Raw genomic sequence first — 25877 nt, forward strand, 5'->3', positions numbered from 1 at the left:
AAAGCAAGCACAGATTACAGACAAATATATAAGGGCTTCCCTTGCTCTACCCCCAGTGATCTCAGGTTACATTGGCAGCATTCAGTATGAGTACACTGGCGGTGTACAGGAACATCTACACGGAAGAGCAGTTTCAGAAGGTGTATGGCACAGCTAAGGATTTGGAGAGGCCTCCGCTGACTATAAAGGAAAAATTAGCCAGGAGCTGTAAATGCTCCACTCATAGTTTCCACACTTTGCTTAAGCATAGGATCCCCATTGTGGGCTGGTTACCCAGGTACAAACTGAGGAAGTGGATTCTGGGAGATCTTATTGCAGGTCTAACGGTTGGCATAGTGCATATCCCACAAGGTAAGTGCACCAACTTTCTTTACAACTGAATAACATATTTCACTGCGTTCACAAGAAAATTATGCTTCCAAAATGTGGCTCCTCAGTCCTCACAATTTGTCAACCAACACAGGTCTATGTGTCAAATATAAAACTTAAGGGAAATTAATTGTGGTATTTGGTTATGTTTCATGTCATATCAAATATTTACTGCTGACCTTCCATCATCTATAAATTCACATCAATCTCATATATGTCTACGTATCTATCTATCTTTCGTCTGTCTATCAACCGTCTGTCTATCTATCTTTCATCGATATATGTATTTATATATCTCATTATCTATTTATCTATCTATTATCTATCTATCATCTGTCTCTCTATCAACCATCTGTCTGTCTAGTTATTTATATTCTATCTATCTCATTATCTATCTATCTTTCATCCATATATCTATTTCTATATCTATCTATCTATCTATCTATCTATCTATCTATCTATCTATCTATCTATCATCTTCCTGGTTTAGTGAAGTACTAGAAGTACTAAATGCATCTTCCATTTTTACACTATACAATAGGGTTTGCAGTTTTCACAATTTTTATTCTCCCATGTCTTAGTATTTTATATTTGCTGATGATAATTCTAAGTAGTGGCTGTAAGACTTTTTCAGGAGAATTTTTTGCATCTATAAAAGGATACAATTTTGAATGCGTGCCAGATTTCTTAAAAAAACAACAACAAAAAAATCCAAAGTCTATATCTCAGTTGTTTAGAAGCTTACAGTGATGGGAATCTCAAGTCTCATATTCCTCAATAAATTACACTATGGTAAATACTATAGTATTAAAAAATTCAACAAAAAAAAAAAGTATCCTTTGGACTTCTAGCTCGTAAAACTTTATTCTATATATAAAGTAAGGCTACTTTCACACTAGCGTTCGGGGTTCCGCTTGTGAGCTCCGTTTGAAGGCTCTCACAAGCGGCCCCGAACGCATCCGTAGAGCCCCAATGCATTCTGAGTGGATGCAGATCCGCTCAGAATGCATCAGGATGGCTCCGCTTGGCCTCCGTTCCGCTCAGCAGGCGGACACCTGAACGCTGCTTGCAGCGTTTGGGTGTCCGCCTGGCCATGCGGAGCCAAACGGATCCGTCAAGACGTACAATGTAAGTCAAAGGGGACGGATCCGTTTGAAGTTGACACAATATGGTGCAATTTCAAACGGATCCGTCCCCCATTGACTTTCAATGTAAAGTCTGGACGGATCCGTCTGACTAACTTTCACACGGGCGAGTATTCCGCGCGGATGCGATGCGTGAGTTGAACGCATTGCACCCGCACTGAATACCGACCCATTCATTTCTATGGGGCCGTTCACATGAGCGGTGATTTTCACGCATCACTTGTGCGTTGCGTGAAAATCGCAGCATGCTCTATATTCTGCGTTTTTCACGCAACGCAGGCCCCATAGAAGTGAATGGGGTTGCGTGAAAATCGGGATGGAGACCCGATCATTATTATTTCCCCTTATAACATGGTTATAAGGGAAAATAATAGCATTCTGAATACAGAATGCATAGTAAAATAGCGCTGGAGGGGTTAAAAAAATAAATAAAATTTAACTCACCTTTGTCCACTTGATAGCGCAGCCTGGCATCTCCTTCTGTCTCCTTTCTTCAGGACCTGGGTAAAGGACCTGTGGTGACGTCACTCCGGTCATCACATGATCCATCACATGATCTTTTACTATGGTGATGAATCATGTGATGGACCATGTGACGACCGGAGTGACGTCACCACAGGTCCTTTACCCAGGTCCTGAAGAAAGGAGATAGAAGGAGATGCCGGGCTGCGCTATCAAGTGGACTAAGGTGAGTTAAATTATTATTTTTTTTTTTAACCCCTCCAGCGCTATTTTACTATGCATTCTGTATTCAGAATGCTATTATTTTCCCTTATAACCATGTTATAAGGGAAAATAATACAATCTACAGAACACCGATCCCAAGCCCGAACTTCTGTGAAGAAGTTTTGCACTCGCGCAGAAAAATCGCGGGAGTTCCCGTAACGCACCCGCACATTTTCCCGTCTGAAAGAGGCCTTAGAATTTTTTCAGAACTATAATGCAGACGGATCCGTTCTGAACAGATCCCAATGTTTGCATTATAGGAGCGGATCCGTCTGTGCAGACACCAGACTGATCCGCTCTGAACGCAAGTGTGAAAGTAGCCTAATACTATGTAATATGTTCTGACATCAGAGGAGGGACAAACTCCCTTTCTCACCTAGTTGGCACTAGTAGTTGATAATGTAGCTTTGAGTGGCATTTATCTTGAAGAGGTTATCTTCTCTTTAAATCTCCATCTTAATCTTCTATGCTCCAGCAACAACTTTGGAGCAAAACCTTGTTTCTTATGGGTTGATTAACAAATAACACATTAGACTTCATAGATAATATATCCTATGCTTATAATTAGAGATGAGCGAATTTCTGCTTATGAAATTCGTTCACACTTCGTTTGGTGGTAAATGGTGAATTGCGTTATGGATTCCGTTACCACCGACAATAACGCAATTCTATGACGGAATGCATAACGGAATGCCTTTAGAGGCATTCCGTTATTCATTCCGTCATAATAGAAGTCTATGGCCTGCAAAACGGATCCGTCGCGTTTCTGTTATGCAGGGGAGGGGAAATTCGCTCATCTCTACTTACAATGATAACAACAAATCATAGAATGCAACTGAAGATGAGCACGCATGTTTTCTGTATATATGGAGGGTGGAGTAATTACCTCTCGTGGACCTAAAAAACCTGTCATGTTTAAGGTGCATTCATACTGTATATGTATTTTGCAGTCCACAAAAAAACGGATGACGCCTGTGTGACGTCCATGTTGCATCCATTTTTTTGGGGCGGGCCCATTCTAACAATGCCTATTCTTGTCCGCAAAACGGACAAGAATAGGAAATGTTCTATCTTTTTTCAGGACTGTGGAAAGGACATAAGGATGCAGACAGCACACGGTGTGCTTTCCACAATTTTTGCGGCCCCATTGAAAGGAATGGGTACGCATTCAATCAAAAAAAAATGCGGATTGGGTGCAGACCAACAATACAGTGGTGTGCATTGGACCTCATACTGTATGTGACTTAGTTTACCTAATTTATCTCTAATGCTATTTTAAGCGAAGACAAATGTCCTTTTGTATGTCACACTTGAGGTTCTTTAGAGTCATCTACAACTATTGTGCTGTAAAGATTTTGAACAATGAATTATTGCAATTAAATGAGGATTCTCAGCCTGTGAAATTCAAACAAGAATGGTGTCATTCACTGACAGAAAGCAGAGTGCTTGGTGACGGTGAGGTAATTAGAAAGTTGCCTAACGTTTTATAACGGAGTGTAACATTTTGTTTACACAAGACTGGAAAAAAACTTTTTACAATAAATCACATAACAGACACGTGGCAGCAAATGTTCAGACCTGTGTTCAAGACATAACGGAAATCATGCAAGAGCACCTCTTATACCCCGGGGAGGGATAAGCAAGGTTTCAGATCACAGGAAGCTCTTGTATACACACCCATGGATAATAAGCAACAATAGTATGGCTGTTTTAGAAAGCATTGAATTGACAATGCTTTACATGTTGTCGAAGAAAGCAGCCCTATAGGGCAGATTTATAATTTACTTTGCTCTAGGAAAGTGACGTTAAAAAGTCGCAAACTGTGTATTTATGACTTTTTAAACGCATCTATAGGAAAAATAGTTGGAAGTGTCGGTTTTTACGCCGCACTCGCCACTTTTCGAAAGTGACTGTGGCTAGGGCCAGAAGGGGGCGTGACCAGCTGCAGAAACTTATTTATCTTCATTTACGCCAGTTTTCTGACGCAAATGGCTCAGAGCTGCCATAAATTTCTGTTTAGGTGCACAGACTGCCAGAGGATGTACCTAATTATTACCAGGATAAATTAGGTGCATCCTCCGGCAGCGCAGGGCACATCAAGACTGGCGCAGAACGTGCCAGTCCTGATAAATCTCCCCCATTGTATTAAAAAAAAAAGTAACAAAAAATCATAAAAAAGAGTGACATTGTGGTTTTAAGTACTGATTGCGTTCATTAATCGGCTCTCATTGTCATCCCTTCCAGTTTGCAAAATCAGAGGGATCTGCTGACAAACCCTGTTAAATATCAAAGAGTATATGGTATATAGCTGTAATAACAAAAATAGCAGACATTTACATGAGCTTGTTTAAGCCCTTAAGGATAAGCCTCACTTTAGACTTAAAGAGGACCTTTCACCAGAATAAAGTATGTAAACTGACTATACAGACGTGTAGAGCGGCGCCCAGGGATCCCCCTGCACTTACTCTTATCCCCGGGCGCCGCTCCGTTCTCCGGTTATAGCCTCCGGTATAGTCATAGTTAGGCTCCACCCAGGGGAACCTGCCGGCGTCTCTTTCTCCTATGCTGTAGCGCTGGCCAATCGCAGCGCTCAGCTCATAGCCATACTTTAATCTGGTGAAAGGTCTTCTTTAAGACACAGCAGGGAAAATTTCCTAGTGAAAATGCAAAATTTTTGGTGCAATTTGTGCTAAAAAAAATAAATGGTGTGCATGTTTTGCTTCACAATTACTGTTTTACACACTTCTCTAAGCTTTTTTCAGACTTGTCCGACAAGGGGGCATGGCTTAGATATAAAATAGGGCTTGGCTCTAAAATGGAGCGTGGCCTAAATTAGTTGCATTAAAACTATCCCAATTTATAGGTGGTGTAAACTAAAGACTAGACAGTTTTTGGCACACAGACACAATTTTTGGCATATGGACAAAATTCTAGTATAAATCTGGTGCAGGACTCCAAATTCACAAAGGTTCATGCGTCAGAATAGTACATTTGTCCAACATTAAGACTGGGATTCATATTCTTGGACAGTGTAAAGTATGAGACTATTAGTAAATCTGCCCCATCGTATTTTTGTCTTATGTCCCGTATTTTCCTTTTAACGTCAAGACATTGCAGAAATCATATTTTTTCACTGATGTAGATGTATGACTTCTTGTGTATTCAATTTAGTGTTTAATTATATTAGTGGGATGTGGAGAAATGTAAAACCTGAATTTGTTTTTGGATTTTCACAGCTCTCAAATTAAATTACACTATATATCGCAGAAAATTTCTTATACAATTAAGGAGGCAGATTATACCAATAGACCATCTCCTTGAGAAGGCCACTGTCACGATGGGGAGTGAGGGAAACTCCCCACCGTATGATAAGGTGGGTATGCGGGAATGCAACTAGGCCTGGATGCCGGGATCAGGGAGCAGGTCACCTCCTAAAGCATCCCTAATCCACGCCCTAACTCCTCACTGTATGAGCGGACCTGGATGGTAGGACGGCTCATACCCAGGAAACCTAGGACCCTTGGTCGCCCTGTTAATCCCTCACATAGGAGCAGGGGAGAGACGACCTGTTCTTCCAAGACACGGATAAAAAGGAGTGTCAACCGGCCTAGTTGCAGAGAAAAGCCAAGTGGAACGGCAGGTAAGTATCCAGTGGCGGGAATAACCACTGAACCAAGAACCCTGGACTGCATGGTAACTTACCTGCCGCAGCTGCTGGACGACACAGCAGAAGACACACCAAGGTGAACTGGAACCCATGCAATCTGAACACCATACCGGAATCGGTACATACTGACACACAAAGGAACCAGCACTCCAGCAACAGCTCACTGACTTGACTTTTGGTTCACCCTCTGGGGAACCCTGAGACCCCCTTCCGGAGGTACAACAGGCAGGGAAACGCCTTGCATTCATGCCGGACATAAAGCACCAACTGACCAGACATGAAACAACAAGACGTACACCACACCCTGAACATAAACCCACACCAAACATCAACACAGGTAAGGAAGGGAAAATGGAGGAGACATAAGGAAGACTTCGCTGGAGACATCGACGTCCCACTAGGTGGCTCTAAAGGACTGGTCAGATTGAACACCCTAGACTGCAGCAGAGCTCCAGCACAAACGACAGCCGAAGTACAACTGACCCCAGCCAGGGAGCCACAGGAGATAAAAACCTAGTGGCCACACCCAGCCAGGAAGTTAACCCCTCAAGCACCAGACAGGGGAGGAACCAGGAGAAGGGAAGAAAAGCGCATACAAGCCGACATCAATGCGTTGCCCCTGGCAACCGGCATGCACGGCAACTTGTCACGCGCACAACACTGAGGCCGTGGCAGCCACCCTCTATCAAGTATTTCACACAGAAAAGATTCAAACGATTCAGCTGAATCACGTTATAAATGAAATCAGAATAAGCGCAGAAGAAGAACGTGACTTAAAATATACCTTTACTGTCCAAGTAATGGGTATTGGTACAAACAGTACCTATTAACTAACAATGCGTGATGTAATCCTCTAAGGGAAATTTAACTCCTTAAGGACACAGCCTTATTTCACCTTAAGGACCAGGCTATTTTTTGCAAATCTGACCAGTGTCACTTTAAGTGCTGATAACTTTGAAACGCTTTGACTTATCCAGGCCGTTCTGAGATAGTTTTTTCGTCACATATTGTACTTCGTGACACTGGTAAAATGAAGTAAAAAAAAATCACCAAATTTACCAAACATTTTAAAAAAATTGCTAATTTCCAAGTTTCAATTTCTCTACTTCTATAATACATAGTAATACCTTCAAACATAGTTATTACTTTACATTCCCCATATGTCTACTTCATGTTTGCATCATTTTGGGAATGATATTTTATATTTTGGGGATGTTACAAGGCTTAGAAGTTTGGAAGCAAATCTTGAAATTTTTCAGAAATTTTCAAAAACCCAATTTTTAAGGACCAGTTCAGGTCTGAAGTCACTTTGTGAGGCTTATATAATAGAAACCACCAAAAACCACCCCATTCTATAAACTACACCCCTCAAGGTATTCAAAACTGATTTTACAAACATCGTTAACCCTTCAGGTGTTGCACAAGAGTTATTGGCAAATGGGGATGAAATTTGAGAATTTCATTTTTTTGCCTCATTTTCCATTTTAACCCATTTTTTTCCACTAACAAAGCAAGGGTTAACAGCCAAACAAGACTGTATCTTTATTGCCCTGACTCTGCCGTTTACAGAAACACCCCATATGTGGCTGTACACTACTGTACGGCCACACAGCGGGGCGTAGAGTGAATGGTGCCCCATTTGGTTTTTGGAGGGCTGATTTTTATGGACCGGTTTATTTACACTGTGTCCTGTTTCAACCCCCCTGATGCACCCCTGGAGTAGAAACTCCCTAAAAGTGACCCCATTTTGGAAACTACGGGATAAGGTGGCGGTTTTGTTGGGATTATTTTTAGGGTACATATGATTTTTGGTTGCTCTATATTACATTTTTGTGAGGCAAGGTTACCAAAAATTGAAATTCTGAAATTTCATTTCCATTTGCCATTAACTGTTGAGGAACACCTAAATGGTTAATAAAGTTTGTAAAATCAGTTTTGAATACCTTGAGGGGTGTAGTTCCTTAGATGGGTCACTTTTGTGGAGTTTTTACTCTAGGAGGGCATCAGGGGGGCTTCAAAAGGGACATGGTGTCAATAAAAAAGGCCATAAAAATCGACCTTCCAGAAACTATGTTGGTCCTTTCCTTTTGCGGCCTCCCTTTTACTGATACAGCAGTTTACGACCACAAATGTGGCATTTCTGTAAACTGCAATATCAGGGTAATAAGTATTGAGTTTTGTTTGTTTGCTAACCCTTGCTTTGTTACCGGAAAAAACTGATTGAAATGGAAAAGTGCCAAAAATAGCTGTTTTGGCACCGTTTTTTTTTTTTTTTTCCGTGTTAATCTGGGGGGTTAGGTCATGGGGTATTTTTATAGAGGAGATTCTTACGGACGTGGCGATACCTAATAAGTCTACTTTTTTTACAATTATTTAGGTTTTAGACTATATTATCCTTTTTGATACAAAAAAAATGTTTTTGTATCTCTAAAGTCTAAGAGTCATTTTTTTTGTTTTTTTAGCCGATTATCTTATGTAGGGACTCATTTTTTGTGGGATGAGAGGACGGTTTTATTGGCACTATTTTGGGGGCTATAGGACTTTTGGATCGCTTGCTCTAAAAAATTTTGTTGGGTAAGGTGACATAAAAAGTTTTTTTGTTTTTTTTGGACCGTGTTAATCTGGGGGGTTAGGTCATGGGGTATTTTTATAGAGGAGATCATTACCGACGCAGCAATACCTAATTTGTATACTTTTTTTTTAATTATTTTAGTTTTTTTGGGTGTCTCAAGTCTGAGAACTAGTTTTTTTTATCCTATGTCAGTGCTAAATTGGGATATAAATTTAGTACTCCCTGAAGCAACCGTCAATGCAGAGGCCGGATGATCGGGGCATGTGTCACATTGAGTGGTGGTGTCCTTCCGTATCCCCCTCCTGTGACACACTCTGCACTTTTTTTGGGTTCGTCCCTTCTTTCCAGTATGGGGGACCACACCTGGAAAGTGTTGGCCAGGGACGATCCGGGCGCCTCCAGTCCCGAGGTACTCCGGCCTGCTCTTTCCCGGTCCGAAAAGATCAGGGCCTTGAGGACTGCCTCATAGAATTGGAGGAATGTCCCTGTGCTGCCAGCGCTTCGGAATAGTGAAAAAGAGTTGTACAAGGTTTTGCGCATGGCGTTATATGGCTTGAGGACTTGATCAGAGAGATCAAATCCTCCCATATACCGATTGTAGTCGACGATACAATCGGGCTTGAGGACCGTTGCCGCGGTACCTCGCACAGGGACAGGGGTGATGCCGTTACCATGAATTGTGGACAGTACAAGGACATCCCTCTTGTCCTTATATCTGACCAGCAACAGGTTTCCAGTGGTAAGAGCACGGGTCGCACCCCTGGGGATAGGTACCTGGAGGGGGTGGGCAGGGAGGCCGCGTTGATTTTTCCGCACGGTCCCACAAGCGGACGTGGATCTAGCGGCAAGGGACTGGAACAAGGGGATACTAGTATAAAAGTTATCCACGTAAAGGTGGTAACCCTTATCTAGCAGTGGGTACATAAGGTCCCACACAAGTTTTCCGCTAACACCCAGAGTGGGGGGACATTCTGGGGGCTGAATACGGGAATCTCGCCCCTCGTATATACGAAACTTGTAAGTGTACCCTGAGGTACTCTCACAAAGTTTGTATAGCTTCACACCATACCTCGCCCGCTTGGAGGGCACATACTGGCGGAAAATGAGTCTCCACTTGAACGCAATGAGAGACTCATCAACCGTGATCTCTGTTCCAGGTACATAGGCCTCCATGAATTTGGCCCCAAAGGGATCGATGACCGGCCGTATCTTATAGGCCGTATCTTATACAGACGGTCATGGGCAGGATCACCTCGGGGGGGACATGCTGCATTATCTGAATAATGCAGACATTTCCGGATGGCATCAAACCGGGAGCGTGTCATGGCCGTACTGTAAAGTGGGGCCTGGTAGACGACGTCCCCACTCCAGTAATGCCTGACACTAGGTTTCTTGACCAGGCCCATATGCAGCACGAGGCCCCAAAATGTCCTCATTTCGGCTGCACTGACCGGCGTCCAGCCACCGGGCCTGGCCAAAAAGGAGCCTGGGTGTTGAGCAACGAACTGTTGGGCGTACAGGTTCGTCTGCTCCACCATCATATTTACCAGTGGGTCACTGAAAAAATGACAAAAAAAGTCATATTCAGTGTAGCCCACTTTGGAAATCTGGATTCCTGATTGACCTACAAAATCAGGAATCACGGCCTCGTATCGCTCTGGGCTACACCAGACAGGTTCACCGGCAGGGTGGGCCGGAAAACTAGTACGAGCCCCAGAGCTGCTCGTACTAGGCTGGGCCACAGGGTCCCTAACATGGCGGTCCCCTTGCTCCGCCTGGCGGCGTCTCCGCCGCCTTGGGGGCTCATCATCATTGCTAGATAATGAGGAGGACGCGGATGACAACAGGAAAGTGGGGTCATCCTTGTCCTCACTGGGACTCTCAGAGTCGGAGGCAAGCTGGGCGTATGCCTCCTCGGCCGAGAACGTCCGGCGGGCCATAGGGGAGTGTGTGTCTGTGTGTGTATGTGCGTGTGTGTAAATCTTTATTTGGTGTGCGTGTGTGTGGGGGAACGGGTGTTCACGAACTCACCCTAAAACTAACAGAAAAAAAAAAACTAACTAAAAAAAGGGCAAAAAATGTGCAAAATTTTTTTCAAAACCGCTGATCAACCGTCCGAAGTTGATCAGTGGTGGGGTGTGCGATGCGCTAACAGTGGCTGGACGCTACAGTCAGCGTACACAAAAAAAAAAAAATCCTGATGAAAGTCCTGATGAAAGGAGACATTGATCTTGGCTGAATTAATGATATCATGCTGCCAAGAAATTGATAACCCAATGTTCCAGGAGAGCTGGAACATTGGGTTATCAATTTCTTGGCAGCATGATATCACTAATTCAGCCAAGATCAATGTCTCCTTTCATCAGGACGGGGAGCTAAGTATAAATCTATTTTACCAATATTGTGTTATCCTTTCCACCCCCTGATGATCCTTTTTTTTTAGGTGAAACGTGTAGGAGTTTCTGTTTGCGAAAGTGTTGGTGTCTGATTATCTGCGGTGCACCTAACACTATCCATATATTTATATTTTTTGAAATATCTCTTTATTTATCTAATGTTATATCCCCTATCTGTAGGGTTTTTAACAGGGATACACTAGGATTAGGCACGGGGATAGGGAACCTCCACCACTAGGGGGCAACCCTGGGCTGAGGATAGACTAGGGCATTACAGGGATAGTATCCCCTGTGGTCCTCTGATCATCCTCCTTTTCTCTTTTCCCTTGATTATTTATTTTCCCCGTTGCTATATTAAAGGGATAGAGGATTACATCACGCATTGTTAGTACTGTTAATAGGTACTGTTTGTACCAATACCCATTACTTTGACATTAAAGGTATATTTTAAGTCACGTTCTTCTTCTGCGCTTATTCCCACCCTCTATCAAGGTCAGATTTTTCTGTGACAGATTTTCAGTTTGAGAAAATTTTGGACAGTTGTCTTCAAGCTGTTTCACTGTATATGTATAGTTCGAATCAGAATCTGTAATTTTTATCTTGACACTTACCCCCATTCCCCCTCTGTCTGCCTGCAAACCGCCACTGTAATGCTTGGGAGGATTGCTGAGCACATGCATATAAAGGAGAGGACTCCATCAGAAGTTCTCTCAATGCAAATTACAGTGCCAGTTTGTGGGCGCTCAGCTGGGAAACTGAGGTGAGTATCAAGATTAAAATTAAAGATTCCAATGCAGCCTAACTAACACTATTCACTGTTCTCTGCAGCTTAAAAGAGATTTCTGGCCGAGTATCTTTAATTTTAAAGTTGTGTTTATTCTTAATTTTTTGTATGCATATTTTTGGTATAACTACTGGTGTGTGAGTGGTGTATGGCACGCGAATCCGCTCCATACGCAGCAAGTGCCAGCAGTGTAATATAGCTGACATACAGCTACGATGACTAGGATTGAATATAACTCTGATCCTGGTCATTTAATCTCTCAGATGCTGTGGTCAATAATGACTGCGGGAACTGAGGAGTTGGACAGAGGGGGGAACAGGGTTCTAATAGGTGACTATGGGAGCCTGGGCTTGAGAAGGCTCCCAGGCCTGCCATAGCAAACTGACAAACAGCTCTGTAGACAGACATATAAAAAAGTTATGACAATCAGAATATGGCAATGCAGTGAAAAATGTTTTAATTTTAATTTTTTTAAAGTAGTTAAAATAAAATCTATTTAAATTTGGAATCATACAGAATAGAATGTCATTTTTAGTGCAAATTGAATGCTGTAAACACAAATAGGGTCATTTACTAACAGAAATTAACATATTTGTGGCATGTTTCTGACACAGATTGCAGCGCAAAGTTAATTTGTGCTGCAATCTAGGACTTTTCCCTGCTCCCGCCAGGTCTAAAAACAGGGGAATGGGATGGTCCGGCATGCCTGTCTCATTTATCATTTTCTACACCTGTTTTAGGCGTAGAAAATTGTCTAAATTTAAGCATAGATTTAAACCGGAGATGGACACACCAAAGTTATGTGGAGGCTGGCATCATAAAATGACAGAATTGCTTATTTTTTTCAATTTCATCAAAAACATTTTTTTTCCTGTTTTCTAGGACAAGATGTGATAAATTAAATGGCTATGTGAACAGAAAAGTAAAAAAGGAGGGAAGGAAAACATAAAAATTAGAAAATAAAAAATTGGCTGGGTCCTGGTCCAATTCAATTTTTTTGTTTATAAGCAATGAGTTACCTAAGTACTTCAATACTTTACTGCCTATGCATGCAAAATGCACAGGCAGCTTTTTGGGCATAGCACAGGTCCTAACAGCAGGGCCTGTGTTAGAAGCCCCCTGCTGTTTGATACTTAAGTGGGTCAACTTTGGGAGCCTTTTTTTTGCATTTAATTCCTTTATTTTCCTCCTCCACATCCTCCCGTCTGCCTCTCTAACATGCTGCAGCGGCCCCTGTAAATACACTCACACAATTTAGGAAATTGCGCAAAATTTTGCGCCTTTTTTGCACTCGCTTGCGCAAAAATTGTGCAACTTTTTGTATTTTTCCACCATTCACTCCAGTTTTGTAATGTGGGTGGGAAAATTAGTGTGGTTAGCTAAGTTAATGAGCTTCACTCCAGATTTATCATTGAGTCTCACTTCAGGAGGAGGGTGGAGTAGGAAAACTGGAGCAGCTTCTCTAGACAAAAGTGAGAAGTCTAAGGATAATACAAATTTATTAAGTAACATAAGACATTTGATAAATGTGCATATAGTACTCCAACACAGACTCAAGTAAAACTGACATCAAATTTCCCCCTCAAGATAAATTCCCCCATAAAGTCTCCCCGTCTCACCAGACCTCAGTGACAGCTCAGCATTATCTACAATCCTAAAGGCACAGACTGGCATCAGGACGTTCTGTGTGGGCCGAGCTAACATACATTCGCCCCCATCCTTTGCCTGCACTTGCTCCAGGCTGCAAGGCCCAAACTTCAGACTGTGATGACTGGGCCTTCTGCTGCATCGGACCCCCAGGTTCTAACCTCAGCTGCTGGACTGCAGGGGGCTCCCAGGACCCTCGCTTATCAAACACCTGGCCTGTTCCCTCTCCAGCTGGTAAGCCCATCGAGTAAAAATCATGCAGCAGTGTCTGTGGTGGGGGGTTGTGCAGGGCTGCTGGGGTCACACTCCTATTGTAACAGCCCTGCACTGCACCTCAAGTACTGATGGTCACTGATCTGTGTCTGCTCCCTGTGCCTCCTCTATGTGAGCTCCCTGTGTCTCCTCTGTTTGAGCTCCCTGTGTGCGCTCTCTGTGCCCCTCTGTGTGAGCTCCCTGTGCCTGCTGTGTGAGCTCCCTGTGCCCCCTCTGTGTGCTCCCCCTGTGTGATCTGTGTGTGCTTTCTGTGCCCCTTGTGTGAGTTGTATGTGCCCTGTGCCCCCTATGTGAGCTCCCATCATCATCTGAGCTCTCTGTGAATGCTCCTGTGTGAGCTGTGTGTGCTTCCTGTGCTCCTTGTGTGAGTGGTGTGTGCTCCCTGTGCCCCCTATGTGAGCTCCCTGTGTTGCATGTGCTCCCTGTGTGAGCTGTGTGTGCTTCCAGTGCCCCCTGTGTGAGTGGTGTGTGCTCCCTGTGCCCCATATGTGAGCTCCCTGCGTCGCCTGTGCTCTGTGTGTGCTCTCTGTGTTACCTATGTAAGCTCCCTGTGCTCTTTGTGTCCTGTATGTGAGCTCCCTGTGTGAGCTGTGTGTGCTTCCAGTGCCCCCTGTGTGAGTGATGTGTGCTTCCTGTGCCCCCTGTGTGACTGGTATGTGCTTCCTGTGCCGCCTGTGTGAGTGGTGTGTGCTCCCTGTGCCCCCTATGTGAGCTCCCTGTGTCGCCTGTGCTCTGTGTGTGCTCTCTGTGTTACCTATGTAAGCTCCCTGTGCTCCTTGTGTCCTGTATGTGAGCTCCCTGTGCCCCCTGTGTGAGCTTCTTCTGTTCTGTTGGACCCGTGTGACTCCAGTATGAGCTAGGTCTGCAGCACTTTTAAGGCACAACCAAACGGCATTCTAGTGTGGTTCTTGTGACGTGGTCGCGCGCTGCTTTTAATAACCACATGGCTGTCTGGGCCATAGAGGGCCCTACTTAAACTAATGAAGACTGCATTGTTTAGGTGTTCTGCATTGTTAATGGGAGGTGGAGTATAGATTAAGAATCTGAGTCCAAATTAGCAGTGTCTTTTTATTTCAGTACCAAGGGAGCAGACCAGGGCTGCTAATAAAGGCATCTGTAAAGCTACAGTATGTTACACATTGTGGCCGTATCTGAGCCAGATCCCCCATAAAAGTGTGTCATTCACAGATCCCCCATAACAGTGTGTCATCCACAGATCCCCCATAACAGTGTGTCATCCACAGATCCCCCATAACAGTGTGTCATTCACAGATCCCCATAACAGTGTGTCATCCACAGATCCCCCATAACAGTGTGTCATCCACAGATCCCCCATAACAGTGTGTCATCCACAGATCCCTCATAACAGTGTGTCATCGACAGATCCCTCATAACAGTGTGTCATCCACAGATCCCTCATAACAGTGTGTCATTTACAGATCCCCCATAACAGTGTGATCCGCAGGTCCCCCATAACAATGTGTCATCCGCAGATCCCCCATAACAGTGTCATCCGCAGATCCCCCATAACAGAGTGTCATCCGCAGATCCCCATAACAGTGTGTTATCCACAGATCCCCTATAACAGTATGTCATCCACAGATCCCCCATAACAGTATGTCATCCGCATATCCCCCATAACAGCATGTCATTCACAGATCCCCCATAACAGTGTGTCATCCGCAGATCCCCCATAACAGTGTGTCATCCGCAGATCCCACATAACAGTGTGTCATCTGCAGATCCCCCATAACAGTGTGTAATTCGCAGATCCCCCATAACAGTGTGTCATCCATAGATGCCCCATAACATTGTATCTTCTACAGAACCCCCATAACAGTGTGTCATCCACAGAAACCCCATACCAGTATATCTTCTACAGATCCCCCATAACAGTGTATCTTCTACAGATCCCCATAACAGATTACCTTCTACAGATCCCCCATAACAGTGTATCTTCTACAGATCCCCCATAACAATGTATCTTCTACAGATCCCCCATGATATAGACCACCTGGTCAAGTTAAAGAACTAGATGATCTACTAGTTGAAGAAATAGCTAAAATGACAATGAAAGGAGAAGTTATCATTATGGGAGATTTCAATCTTCCAGATATAAACTGGAAAACCAAAATAGCAAGTTCTACCAGGAGTTCAGATATTCTAAATTCCCTACTGGGGTTATCTCTACAACAAGTGGTTGAGGAGCCAACCCGGAGGGAGGCCATTTTGGATTTGGTATTCACAAATGGGGATTCGGTATATGATGTCATTGTAGGTGAAACCTTGAATATAGAATATTTGACACAGTCCTGACCTCAGTATCTGAGGAAAGGGATTTAGGAGTAATTATTTCAGAAGACTTAAAGGTGGGAAGACAATGTAATAGAGCAGCACGAAATGCCAGCAGAATGCTTGGATGTATAGGGAGAGGTATAAGCAGTAGAAAGAGTGAAGTGCTTATGCCGCTGTACAGAACACTGGTGAGACCTCACTTGGAGTATTGTGCGCAGTACTGGAGGCCATATCTCCAGAAGTATATAGATACTCAAGAGAGAGTTCAGAGAAGAGCTACTAAACTAGTACATGGATTGCAGGATAAAACTTACCAGGAAAGGTTAAAGGACCTTAATATGTATAGTTCGGAAGAAAGAAGAGACAGAGGGGATATGATAGAAACTTTTAAATACATAAAGGGAATCAACTCGGTAAAGGAGGAGAGCATATTTAAAAGAAGAAAAACTACCACAAGAGGACACAGTTTTAAATTAGAGGGGCAAAGGTTTAAAAGTAATATAAGGAAGTATTACTTTACTGAGAGAGTAGTGGATGCATGGAATAGCCTTCCTGCAGAAGTGGTAGCTGCAAATACAGTGAAGGGGTTTAAGCATGCATGGGATAGGCATAAGGCCATCCTTCATATAAGATAGGGCCGGGGGCTATCCATAGTATTCAGTATATTGGGCAGACTAGATGGGCCAAATGGTTCTTATCTGCCGACACATTCTATGTTTCTATAACAGTGTGCATGTGCAGCATTATCTCCATTCACTGCTATGGAATTGACAGTGATCAGCTATTATCAGAACAGTCATAGCATAATGGAGGATGACCGTGCATGCACATTGTGCTCTCCCTTCACTTCAGGGGTCCGGATGGGACAACAACTTTTTTTTCAGCTTCTGGTTTTATAAACTGCACCATGGCAAAAAAAAAGAAGTGCTCGGGTCATTCTTGATGTGGGTTCCATGTCCAGAATTCCCATTGAAAATCCACGTCAAAATTGTATAAGAAAGGTGTTATAAAATTAATCAGAAAAAAAAAACACCTCCAAAAAAAACGGATTCTGCATTAGATTTTTTTAAGCACAGAAAATACACTGTGTGAACATACCCAAAGAGGCTGCAGGATCAGCAGCTTACAGTAGAAAGGCTAAAGAGATAATGTGGCATTCTACACTCAGCTGCTGTGGTTGCAACCACTGTCTGTGCCTACAAAGTCCTGTAAGACTACTGGTCCAATATTTCAGGATTTCAGGCCCTATTTTCAATTTTACCCAGGGCCACACTTCCTCTAATATCGGCCTTGCTTAACAGGGATTATCACATTACAACGCTGGCACTGTAAAACGGTTATCCAGGTAAATATAATGATGACCTATCCTCAGGATAGTTTATCATTATGACATCGGCGGGAGTCCGAGTCCTGACACCCCCGTCAATCAGCTGTTACAGGGAGCCGCCATTCTCACCGGAGCTCTAATGCTTTCCAAGCACAGTGCCATACATTGTACAGTGGTTGTGCTTGGTATTGCAGCTTTACTTAAAGGGATTCTGTCACCTCCTTTTACGATTTTAAGCTGGCATCATCGCTATGTTGACTAAAGTAGCTTATTTCCAGGACTCTTCTTTTTACTTAATTTCGTTTAGTAGTTTTGATGTAAAAGCGATTTGTATGTTATGCTAATTAGGGTCCAAGGTGCCCAGAGGGGCGTTTTTCTCACTCTCCGGAGCCCAGAGACGCCCCCCTGCAGTGCCCAAGACAGCCTCCTGATAGTCAAAACACGTCCCACAGCCCGGCAAACGGTTCCGCCCCCTCCGCACGTCATAATCTACCTTATAGATATGCCCCGTCCTCCTTCCTGTCTGCAGCCAGAAAACTCGCGCAGGCGCAGTACCGCCTGCGGCCTGCGCGATCATCAACGTCCTGAGGGCAACAGCGCTCAGGTCACATCACTGGGCTCGGCGCATGCTTAATGAGACCTTTGAGGCTGTTGCCCTCAGGAGGTTGATGATCGCGCAGGCGCAGGCCACAGGCGGTACTGCGCCTGCGCAAGTTTTCTGGCTGCAGACAGGAAGGAGGACGGGGCATATCTATAAGGTAGATTATGACGTGGGGAGGGGGCGGAACCGTTTGCCGGGCTGTGGGAGGTGTTTTGATTATCAGGACGCTGTCTTGGGCACTGCAGGGGGGCGTCACTGGGCACCGGAGAGTGAGAAAAACGCCCCTCTGGGCACCTTGGACCCTAATTAGGATAACATAAAAAACGCTTTTACATCAAAACTAAAAAACGAAATAAAGTAAAAAGAAGAGTCCTGGAAATAAGGTACTTTAGTCAACATAGCGATGGTGCCAGCTTAAAATCGTAAAGGGAGGTGACAGAATCCCTTTAAATGAGGCTGAGCTGCTCCAAGGCCATGTGACCGATGTACAGTGACGTCACATGGCCTCGGGGGCGGATTGGGAACCTAAAGTGGCCCTGGAAAAAATACTGAATAGTGGCCCCATGTTGTAGGAGGGTCTAAATCGACAGGAGGTGGGGCAACAAAAGTTGAGGGGTCAGCAATAGCATAATGCAAAATACCATATACCACAGTGCCGCACAATATACTGCCCCAAAAGCTGTTCCTCACAGTTGGCCATCAATAGCGGCTACATTCTCTCCTCCTCCTCCTCCAGTTGTCTCTGATTATGATATGGAGCAGGGGGCTTAGGAGGTGAGATGCGGGACATAGTTGAATTCAGGAGGGCATGTCACTGGCCAGTTACATGATTATCTGATTCTCAAAGCGTTAATTACCACTGAGAGCCTATTGTGTGCCCAGCGGCAGTGATGGGGGCTTGGGCGGCCCCCTGGGCATCGTAAGGTCTATGGCCAATCTGCCCCTGCATGGCCTTAGGTGGTGGCCATGCACAGCTGATTGGCGGAGGTCCTGGGTGTGTGAACCCTGACAATCTGATATTGATGACCTACCTAGAGGATAGGTCTTCAATATAATTTACTGGATAACCCCTTTAACTAAAACCACCCACCCCAGTAAATGCTACCAAATAGAGTCTCCCTTTCTTGTAATGCCATAATCCCTATTAATTGTGGTTATTATAAGCTTAAAGAGCGTCTGTCACCATGGTCAATCATATTAAACCAGGCATACTGTCTGGTACGGGTGTTCATAACGAATTAAGTGTGACCACTATTTCTGCAATCTGATGTATGGTTGCAGCAAATATTCCACTTTTATTCTTATTCAAATGAGGTGCTAGCCTAGCCCATCAGAGTAATCCTTTACCTCCACTTCTCCGCCTTCGCAACTGACCCTCATGGTCAGATTGACAGGGCTAAGTAGCCTCACTGTTCGGGCCTGAAATCTCACGATCATCGTGTATGTGCAGTTAATCTCAGTAGGCTCTCCAAACTCTGAGATCTGCACTGCGCAAGCCAGTGAAGGTCAAGCATCACTATTAGTTGGTGATGGTGTTTATAAAGTGACCATTGCTAATCACCCGGTCATGTCTCTGTCGGCACATTTTAACTAGAATTTCATACTAGACAAGATTTCTTGCAGGAATAAGATGTAGTATTTTAATAGTATAGTAGTATGTTCACAGTATGAACCCATATGCGTTATATTGTAGGGTTCTGGAGCAAGGGTACTTTGGAGTATGGACATTTGTGGACATGGGCAGCACAGTGCTCAGTGGTTGGTACTATTGCCTTGCAGCGCTGGGGTCCTGGGTTCTAATCTGGCCAAGGAAACCATCTGCATGGAGTTTGTATGTTCTCTTGTGTTTGGGTGGGTTTCCTCCCACACTCGAAAGACATACTAATAGGGAACTTAGATTGTGAGCCCCATTGGGGACAGCTTGGTGCTAATGTCTGTAAATATAGTAATGGAATATAGTAGCACTATATAAGTGCATAAAATAAATACATAAACCATTTCCTCCTGTCTAGTAACTTTGCTAGAAAATTCACATATACATTTCAAAATATTGTAATAATGGACATTTTTTTTCTAATGTGCTGAATCTATGAAAAACTTCATACAGTATATTAAGATTAGGATCCAGCTTAGCTTGACAGTAATGGAACCTGTTGAATCTCTCCTAGGAATGGCCTTTGCCCTGCTGACATCTGTGGCTCCGGTGTATGGACTCTATACATCTTTCTTTCCCGTTCTACTGTACATGCTACTGGGGACTGGACATCATGTTTCTACTGGTGAGACCACCTAAAAGAAAACTGTTTAGTGTGATTTTGATTCATTAGATTGTTCTTCCTTTATAATATAGATACAGTACCTTAAAGAAGTATTCATACCCCTTGAACTTTTCTACATGTTTTTATGTTACACCCACAAACTTAAATGTATTTTATTGGGATTTTATGTGATAGTTAGACCAACAAAAAGTAGCAAGTATGTGTGAAATAAAAAGAAAATGATACATGGTTTTCAAAGTATTTTTATAAATAAGAATCTAGAAAGTGTGGTGTGCATTTGTATTCAGCCCCCTCGAGTCAATACCTTGTAGGACCATCTTTTGCTGCAATTACAGCTGTAAGTCTTTTGGGGTATGTCTCTACCAGCTAGAGGCTGAACTTTTTGCCCATTCTTCTTTGCAAAATAGCTCAAGCGCAGTCAGATTGGATGAAGAGCGACTGTGAACAGCAATTTTCATGTCTTGCCACAGATTTTCAATGGGATTTAGGTCTGGACTTTGGGCCATTGTAACACATCAATATGCTTTGATCCAAACCATTCCATTGTAGCTCTGGCTGCATGTTTTGGGTTGTCCTGCTGGAAGGTGAACCTCCGCCCTAGTCTCGTTTTCTGCAACCTCTAACAGGTTTTCCTCCAGGATTGCCCTGTATTTAGCTCCATCCATCTTCCCATCAACTCTGACCAGCTCACTGTCCCTGCTGAAGAAAAGCATTATCCTGCCACCACCATGTTTCATAGTGGGGACAGTGTGTTCAGTGTGATGTGTAGTGTTCGTTTTTCACCACACATAGCGTTTTTCATCTAGGCCAAAAAGTCATCTGAATAGAGCACCTTCTTCTTGTCACGAACCAGCGGGAGTGAACCCACTGTGCCACGTGTCCTACCTCCTCTAAGGTCGTTGTCTAAGTGAACCCCTCGATCTTCACAGTACCCCTAATGGTGAGGATAGACTTTCCCGAGGGGAACACCAGGTCGCTACCTCTTGAGGAGGATTGGCACACGAGGCAGCTGGTCCAGGCGGACCAGGAGGTACCTGAGCAAGGTACCAGAAGTACAGACGTAGTCAGCAGGCAGAGTCATAACCAGGAGCAACAGTGCGGGACCAAAGTATGAGGCAGAGGTGAATTTAAACAAGCAATAGGTCCGGGCAGGCGGCACAGGTACAGGTCAGGCAATCCGGGTCAGCAACAGGAGAGTGAAGGCAAGCAGGCAGGGATCAAACAGGTAGCGGAGTCTATAAACACAAGCACGAGTCAGGTACACAAGCAGAGCTAACAGCAACCTTAGCAGGACACAAGGACCTTGATGTTTAGACATCTGGGAAGGGGGTTGAGCCACTTATATATGTGCAGGAGGGCTAAGATTGGTCAGCGAGGTCACATGATCTAACCTAGGCATACTCAACCTGCGGCCCTCCAGCTGTTGTAAAACTTCAACTCCCACAATGCCCTGCTGTAGGCTGATAGCTGTAGGCTGTTCAGGCATGCTGGGAGTTGTAGTTTTGCAACAGCTGGAGGGCAGCAGGTTGAGCATGCCTGATCTAACCCATAAAGCACAGGAAGTGACACGCGCCGGCCCCTAAGGAAGTGCTGCAGGGAACAAGCAGCAAGCATACTGTGGCCAGGGCTGAAAAGAAACTGTGGAGTAGATCCCAGAACAACAGTACCTACTCGGACAGAGCCCAGGACTTCAGCGGTGAATGGGGAAGCACTGGCAGCAGATGACCGCTAAACACGGCGCCCGAGACTGCGGCGGTAAGCAGGGAAACAGCGCACAGCAGCCGCTGTTACATTCCCACATGTTAGCTGTTTTCCCTAGATGGCTTGTGGCAAACATCTTATGGCTTGCTTTCTTCTTACTCCTCCAGAGTGACCATGGGCCTCTTAGCTGCTTCTCTAATTAGTGCTCTCTTTGCCTGGGCTGTCAGTTTAGGTAGACGGCCATTTCTTGGTAGGTTTGCAGTTGTGCCATACTCCTTCCATTTTCAGATGATGGATTGAACAGTACTCTGTGAGATGTTCAGGTCTTGGGATATTTTTTATAACCTAACCCTGCTTTAAACTTCTCCACAACTTGATCCCTGATCTGTCTGGTGTGTTCCTTGGTTTTCATGATGCTGTTTGATCACTAATGTTCACTAACAAACTTCTGAGCCCTTCACAGAACAGCTGTAGCTATACTGAGAAAAAATTACACACAGGTAGACTCTATTTACTAATTAGGTGACTTCTGAAGGCAATTGGTCAGACTGGATTTTATTAGGGGTATCAGAGTACAGGGGGCTGAATACAAATGCACGCCACACTTTTCAGATTTTTATTAATTAAAGATTTTCTTTTCACTTCACACATACTTGCTACTTTGTGTTGGTCTATCATGTAAAATCCCAATAAAATTTTAAAATGTTTTAATTACATTTAAGTTTGCGGGTGTAACGTGGAAAAGTTTAAGGGGTATGAATACTTTTTCAAGGCACTGTGTTTCATGGCAGTTCATGATGAGAATTTCATTAATGGTCAAGATAAACCACACTGATATATTAAGTAATCGAGTAGAAGAGGACGTGCAGTGCAATCCACAGGCAGCATGTTATAGAGCAGGAGGAGCTGAGCAGATTAATATATAGTTTTGAGAGATATACATTTATATATTTGCCCTTTCTAAACTTAAGTCTGCCCCCATGTACAGCTATAAGTGTGTGACAGCTATCTATGTATACACACTTACACTTACTGCTTGTCTGCCCGTGTACCAACTTCTGCTTAATTCCCTGGTTCTGACCAACTGATGCCTGACCTATGCCTGATCACTGTACTGACCCTGAGCTGCCTGCCCTGACCTTTGGACTATTTCACGGATTCGTAGAAACTCCCTAGGGTCAACTGTCAACCACACTGCGACTACTCCAGGAGGTTGTGGCTCCCCTGCAGAGAAGTCCTGAATAACAAGGGACCACCTGGATAATGTCCTTAGATTTAGCCTAAAGTCAAATCAGTTGGTTGACACAGTGATTCCACATCACTATCATAGCAATCTTAGCGCATCCCAAGCCCAGGCACTCCAGGAGTTACAGCAGTGTGATTCCCTGGTTATTAAAATGGCGGATAAGGGGGGGGGGGGCGGTGGTCGTCATGGACAAAGAAATCTATGGCAGTCAATTACGGGAAATGTTGGCTGACACATCCACATACAGTAAACTACCAAAAGATCCATTACAGGAATACATGAATAATTATATGTCACTGTTACAGAAAGGAAAAGATCTGGGTATTTTCAGTGACGGTGAATACAAGTATCTGTGTGTGGATGCTCTAGTCATACCCATCATGCATGCCTTACCGAAAGTCCATAAAGGCGTCCACCCCCCGTCCACCCCCTTTGCCCCATAGTGTCTGGTATGGGCTCCCTGACAGAGCGCCTGGGCAGTTGGCTGGACAACGTTCTCCAGCCACTGGTCAGGCGCACTCCAGGGTTCCTAAAGGATACGGGGGATGTGCTACGAGCAATGTACAAATTTACATGGGAAGCTAATTACTGTTGGATTACAGCAGATGTAGTCTCTCTCTACCCCTCCATTCCCCACGGGATTTCTCTGTTGGCGATGGAATACCATCTCCACCGATATACCGGACTCCGTTCCGGTCATGTAGATTTTATATGTGAATTGACAACATATTTGCTAACGCATAATTATTTCATGTTTGATGGTGTGTACTACCTACAGACCCGCGGCGTGTCAATGGGAGCGAAATTTTCACCATCACTGGCAAACTTGACAATGTCATATTGGGAGGAAAAATATATCTATAATGTGAACAATCCCTTTATGCCTGGTTTGGTCTGGTACGGCAGATACATCGACGACGTGCTCATGGTTTGGGCCGGCGGTGTGTCTGCCGTCCCAGACCTACAGGCGTATCTAAATAATAACGATTACAATCTACAATTTTTATGTACAGCACATGCTTCCCACACAAATTTCCTTGATTTGACACTCCGCGGGCACCCAGGTGAGGTGGTGCACACCATCACCTACAGGAAAGAAGTGGCAGGTAATTCCATATTAAATGCCAAAAGTCACCATCCCATTCACACCATCAGAGCAATTCCCGTGGGTGAATTTACACGTACAGCCAGAAATTGTAGTAATAAAGATAAATTGGAAGAAGAATTCAACAAAGTGGAAATAAGACTGAGGGATAGAAACTATCCGGTTTGGATGATAAAAAGGGGGAGGGAGCTAGCATTACAGAAAGAAAGAAATGACATGTTGTTTGGAAAACCAAACAACAAGTCTGGTAATAAGACTGCTGCCGGCGGTGTCGAGGTTGCCGGGGACAGTGACCAGAACAGAGTTCCCACTTTATCTTTAACTTACAGTAGCGAATTCAATGCAATTAGTTCTGTAATAAAAAAATGCTTACCTATATTATATGATGACAACATTCTGTACCAAGCTCTTAACCCCTTAAGGACTCAGCCCTATTTCACCTTAAGGACTTGGCCATTTTTTGCAAATCTGACCAGTGTCACTTTAAGTGCTCATAACTTTAAAACGCATTGACTTATCCAGGCCGTTCTGAGATTGCTTTTTCGTCACATATTGTACTTCATGACACTGCTAAAATTGGGTCAAAAAAGTTAATTTTTTTGCATAAAAAAATACCATATTTACCAAAAATTTAGAAAAATTATCAAATTTCAAACTTTCAGTTTCTCTACTTCAGTAATACATAGTAATACCCCCAAAAATTGTGATTACTTTACATTCCCCATATGTCTACTTCATGTTTGTAGCATTTTGGGATTGATATTTTATTTTTTGGGGATGTTATAAGGCTTAGAAGTTTAGAAGCAAATCTTGAAATTTTTCAGAAATTTACAAAAACCCAATTTTTAGGGACCAGTTCAGGTCTGAAGTCACTTTGCGAGGCTTACATAATAGAAACCGCCCAAAAATGACCCCATTCTATAAACTACACCCCTCAAGGTATTCAAAACTGATTTTACAAACTTCGTTAACACTTTTGGTGTTGCACAAGAGTTATTGGCAAATGGGGATGAAATTTGCGAATTTCTTTTTTTTGCCTAATTTTCCATTTTAACCCATTTTTTCCACTAACAAAGCAAGGGTTAACAGCCAAACAAGACTGTATCTTTATTGCCCTGACTCTGCCGTTTACAGAAACACCCCATATGTGACCGTAAACTACTGTACGGGCACACAGCGGGGCGCAGAGTGAAAGGTGCGCCGTATGGTTTTTGGAAGCCAGATTTTGCTGGACTGTTTTTTTGACACCATGTCCCATTTGAAGCCCCCCTGATGCACCCCTAGAGTAGAAACTCCATAAAAGTGACCCCATCTAAGAAACTACACCCCTCAAGGTATTCAAAACTGATTTTACAAACTTTGTTAACCCTTTAGGTGTTGCACAAGATTTAATGGAAAATAGAGATACAATTTCAAAATTTCACTTTTTGGCAGATTTTCCATTTTAATATTTTTTTTCCAGTTACAAAGCAAGGGTTAACAGCCAAACAAAACTCATTATTTATGGCCCTGATTCTGTAGTTTACAGAAACACCCCATATGTGGCCGTAAACTACTGTACGGGCACACAGTAGGGCGTAGAGGGAAAGGTGCGCCATATGGTTTTTGGAAGCCAGATTTTGCTGGACTGGTTTTTTGACACCATGTCCCATTTGAAGCCCCCCTGATGCACCCCTAGAGTAGAAACTCCATAAAAGTGACCCCATCTAAGAAACTACACACCTCAAGGTATTCAAAACAGATT

The 25877-nt window shown here is 43.7% G+C and overlaps 1 protein-coding gene across 1 annotated transcript in view; it reads left to right on the plus strand.

Annotated features, from left to right (window-relative positions):
- Positions 1-77: 77 nt before the first annotated feature.
- The window catches only part of LOC120996073 (solute carrier family 26 member 10-like), a 103757-nt gene continuing 77957 nt past the window's right edge, over positions 78-25877 (plus strand). The window contains 2 exon segments of the mRNA XM_040425764.1: positions 78-351; positions 19971-20081. Coding sequence (XP_040281698.1) covers positions 87-351; positions 19971-20081 — 376 coding nt within the window. The 5' untranslated portion in view covers positions 78-86.

This window comes from Bufo bufo, chromosome 3 (genome assembly GCF_905171765.1).
Source record: "Bufo bufo chromosome 3, aBufBuf1.1, whole genome shotgun sequence".
NCBI lineage: Eukaryota > Metazoa > Chordata > Amphibia > Anura > Bufonidae > Bufo > Bufo bufo.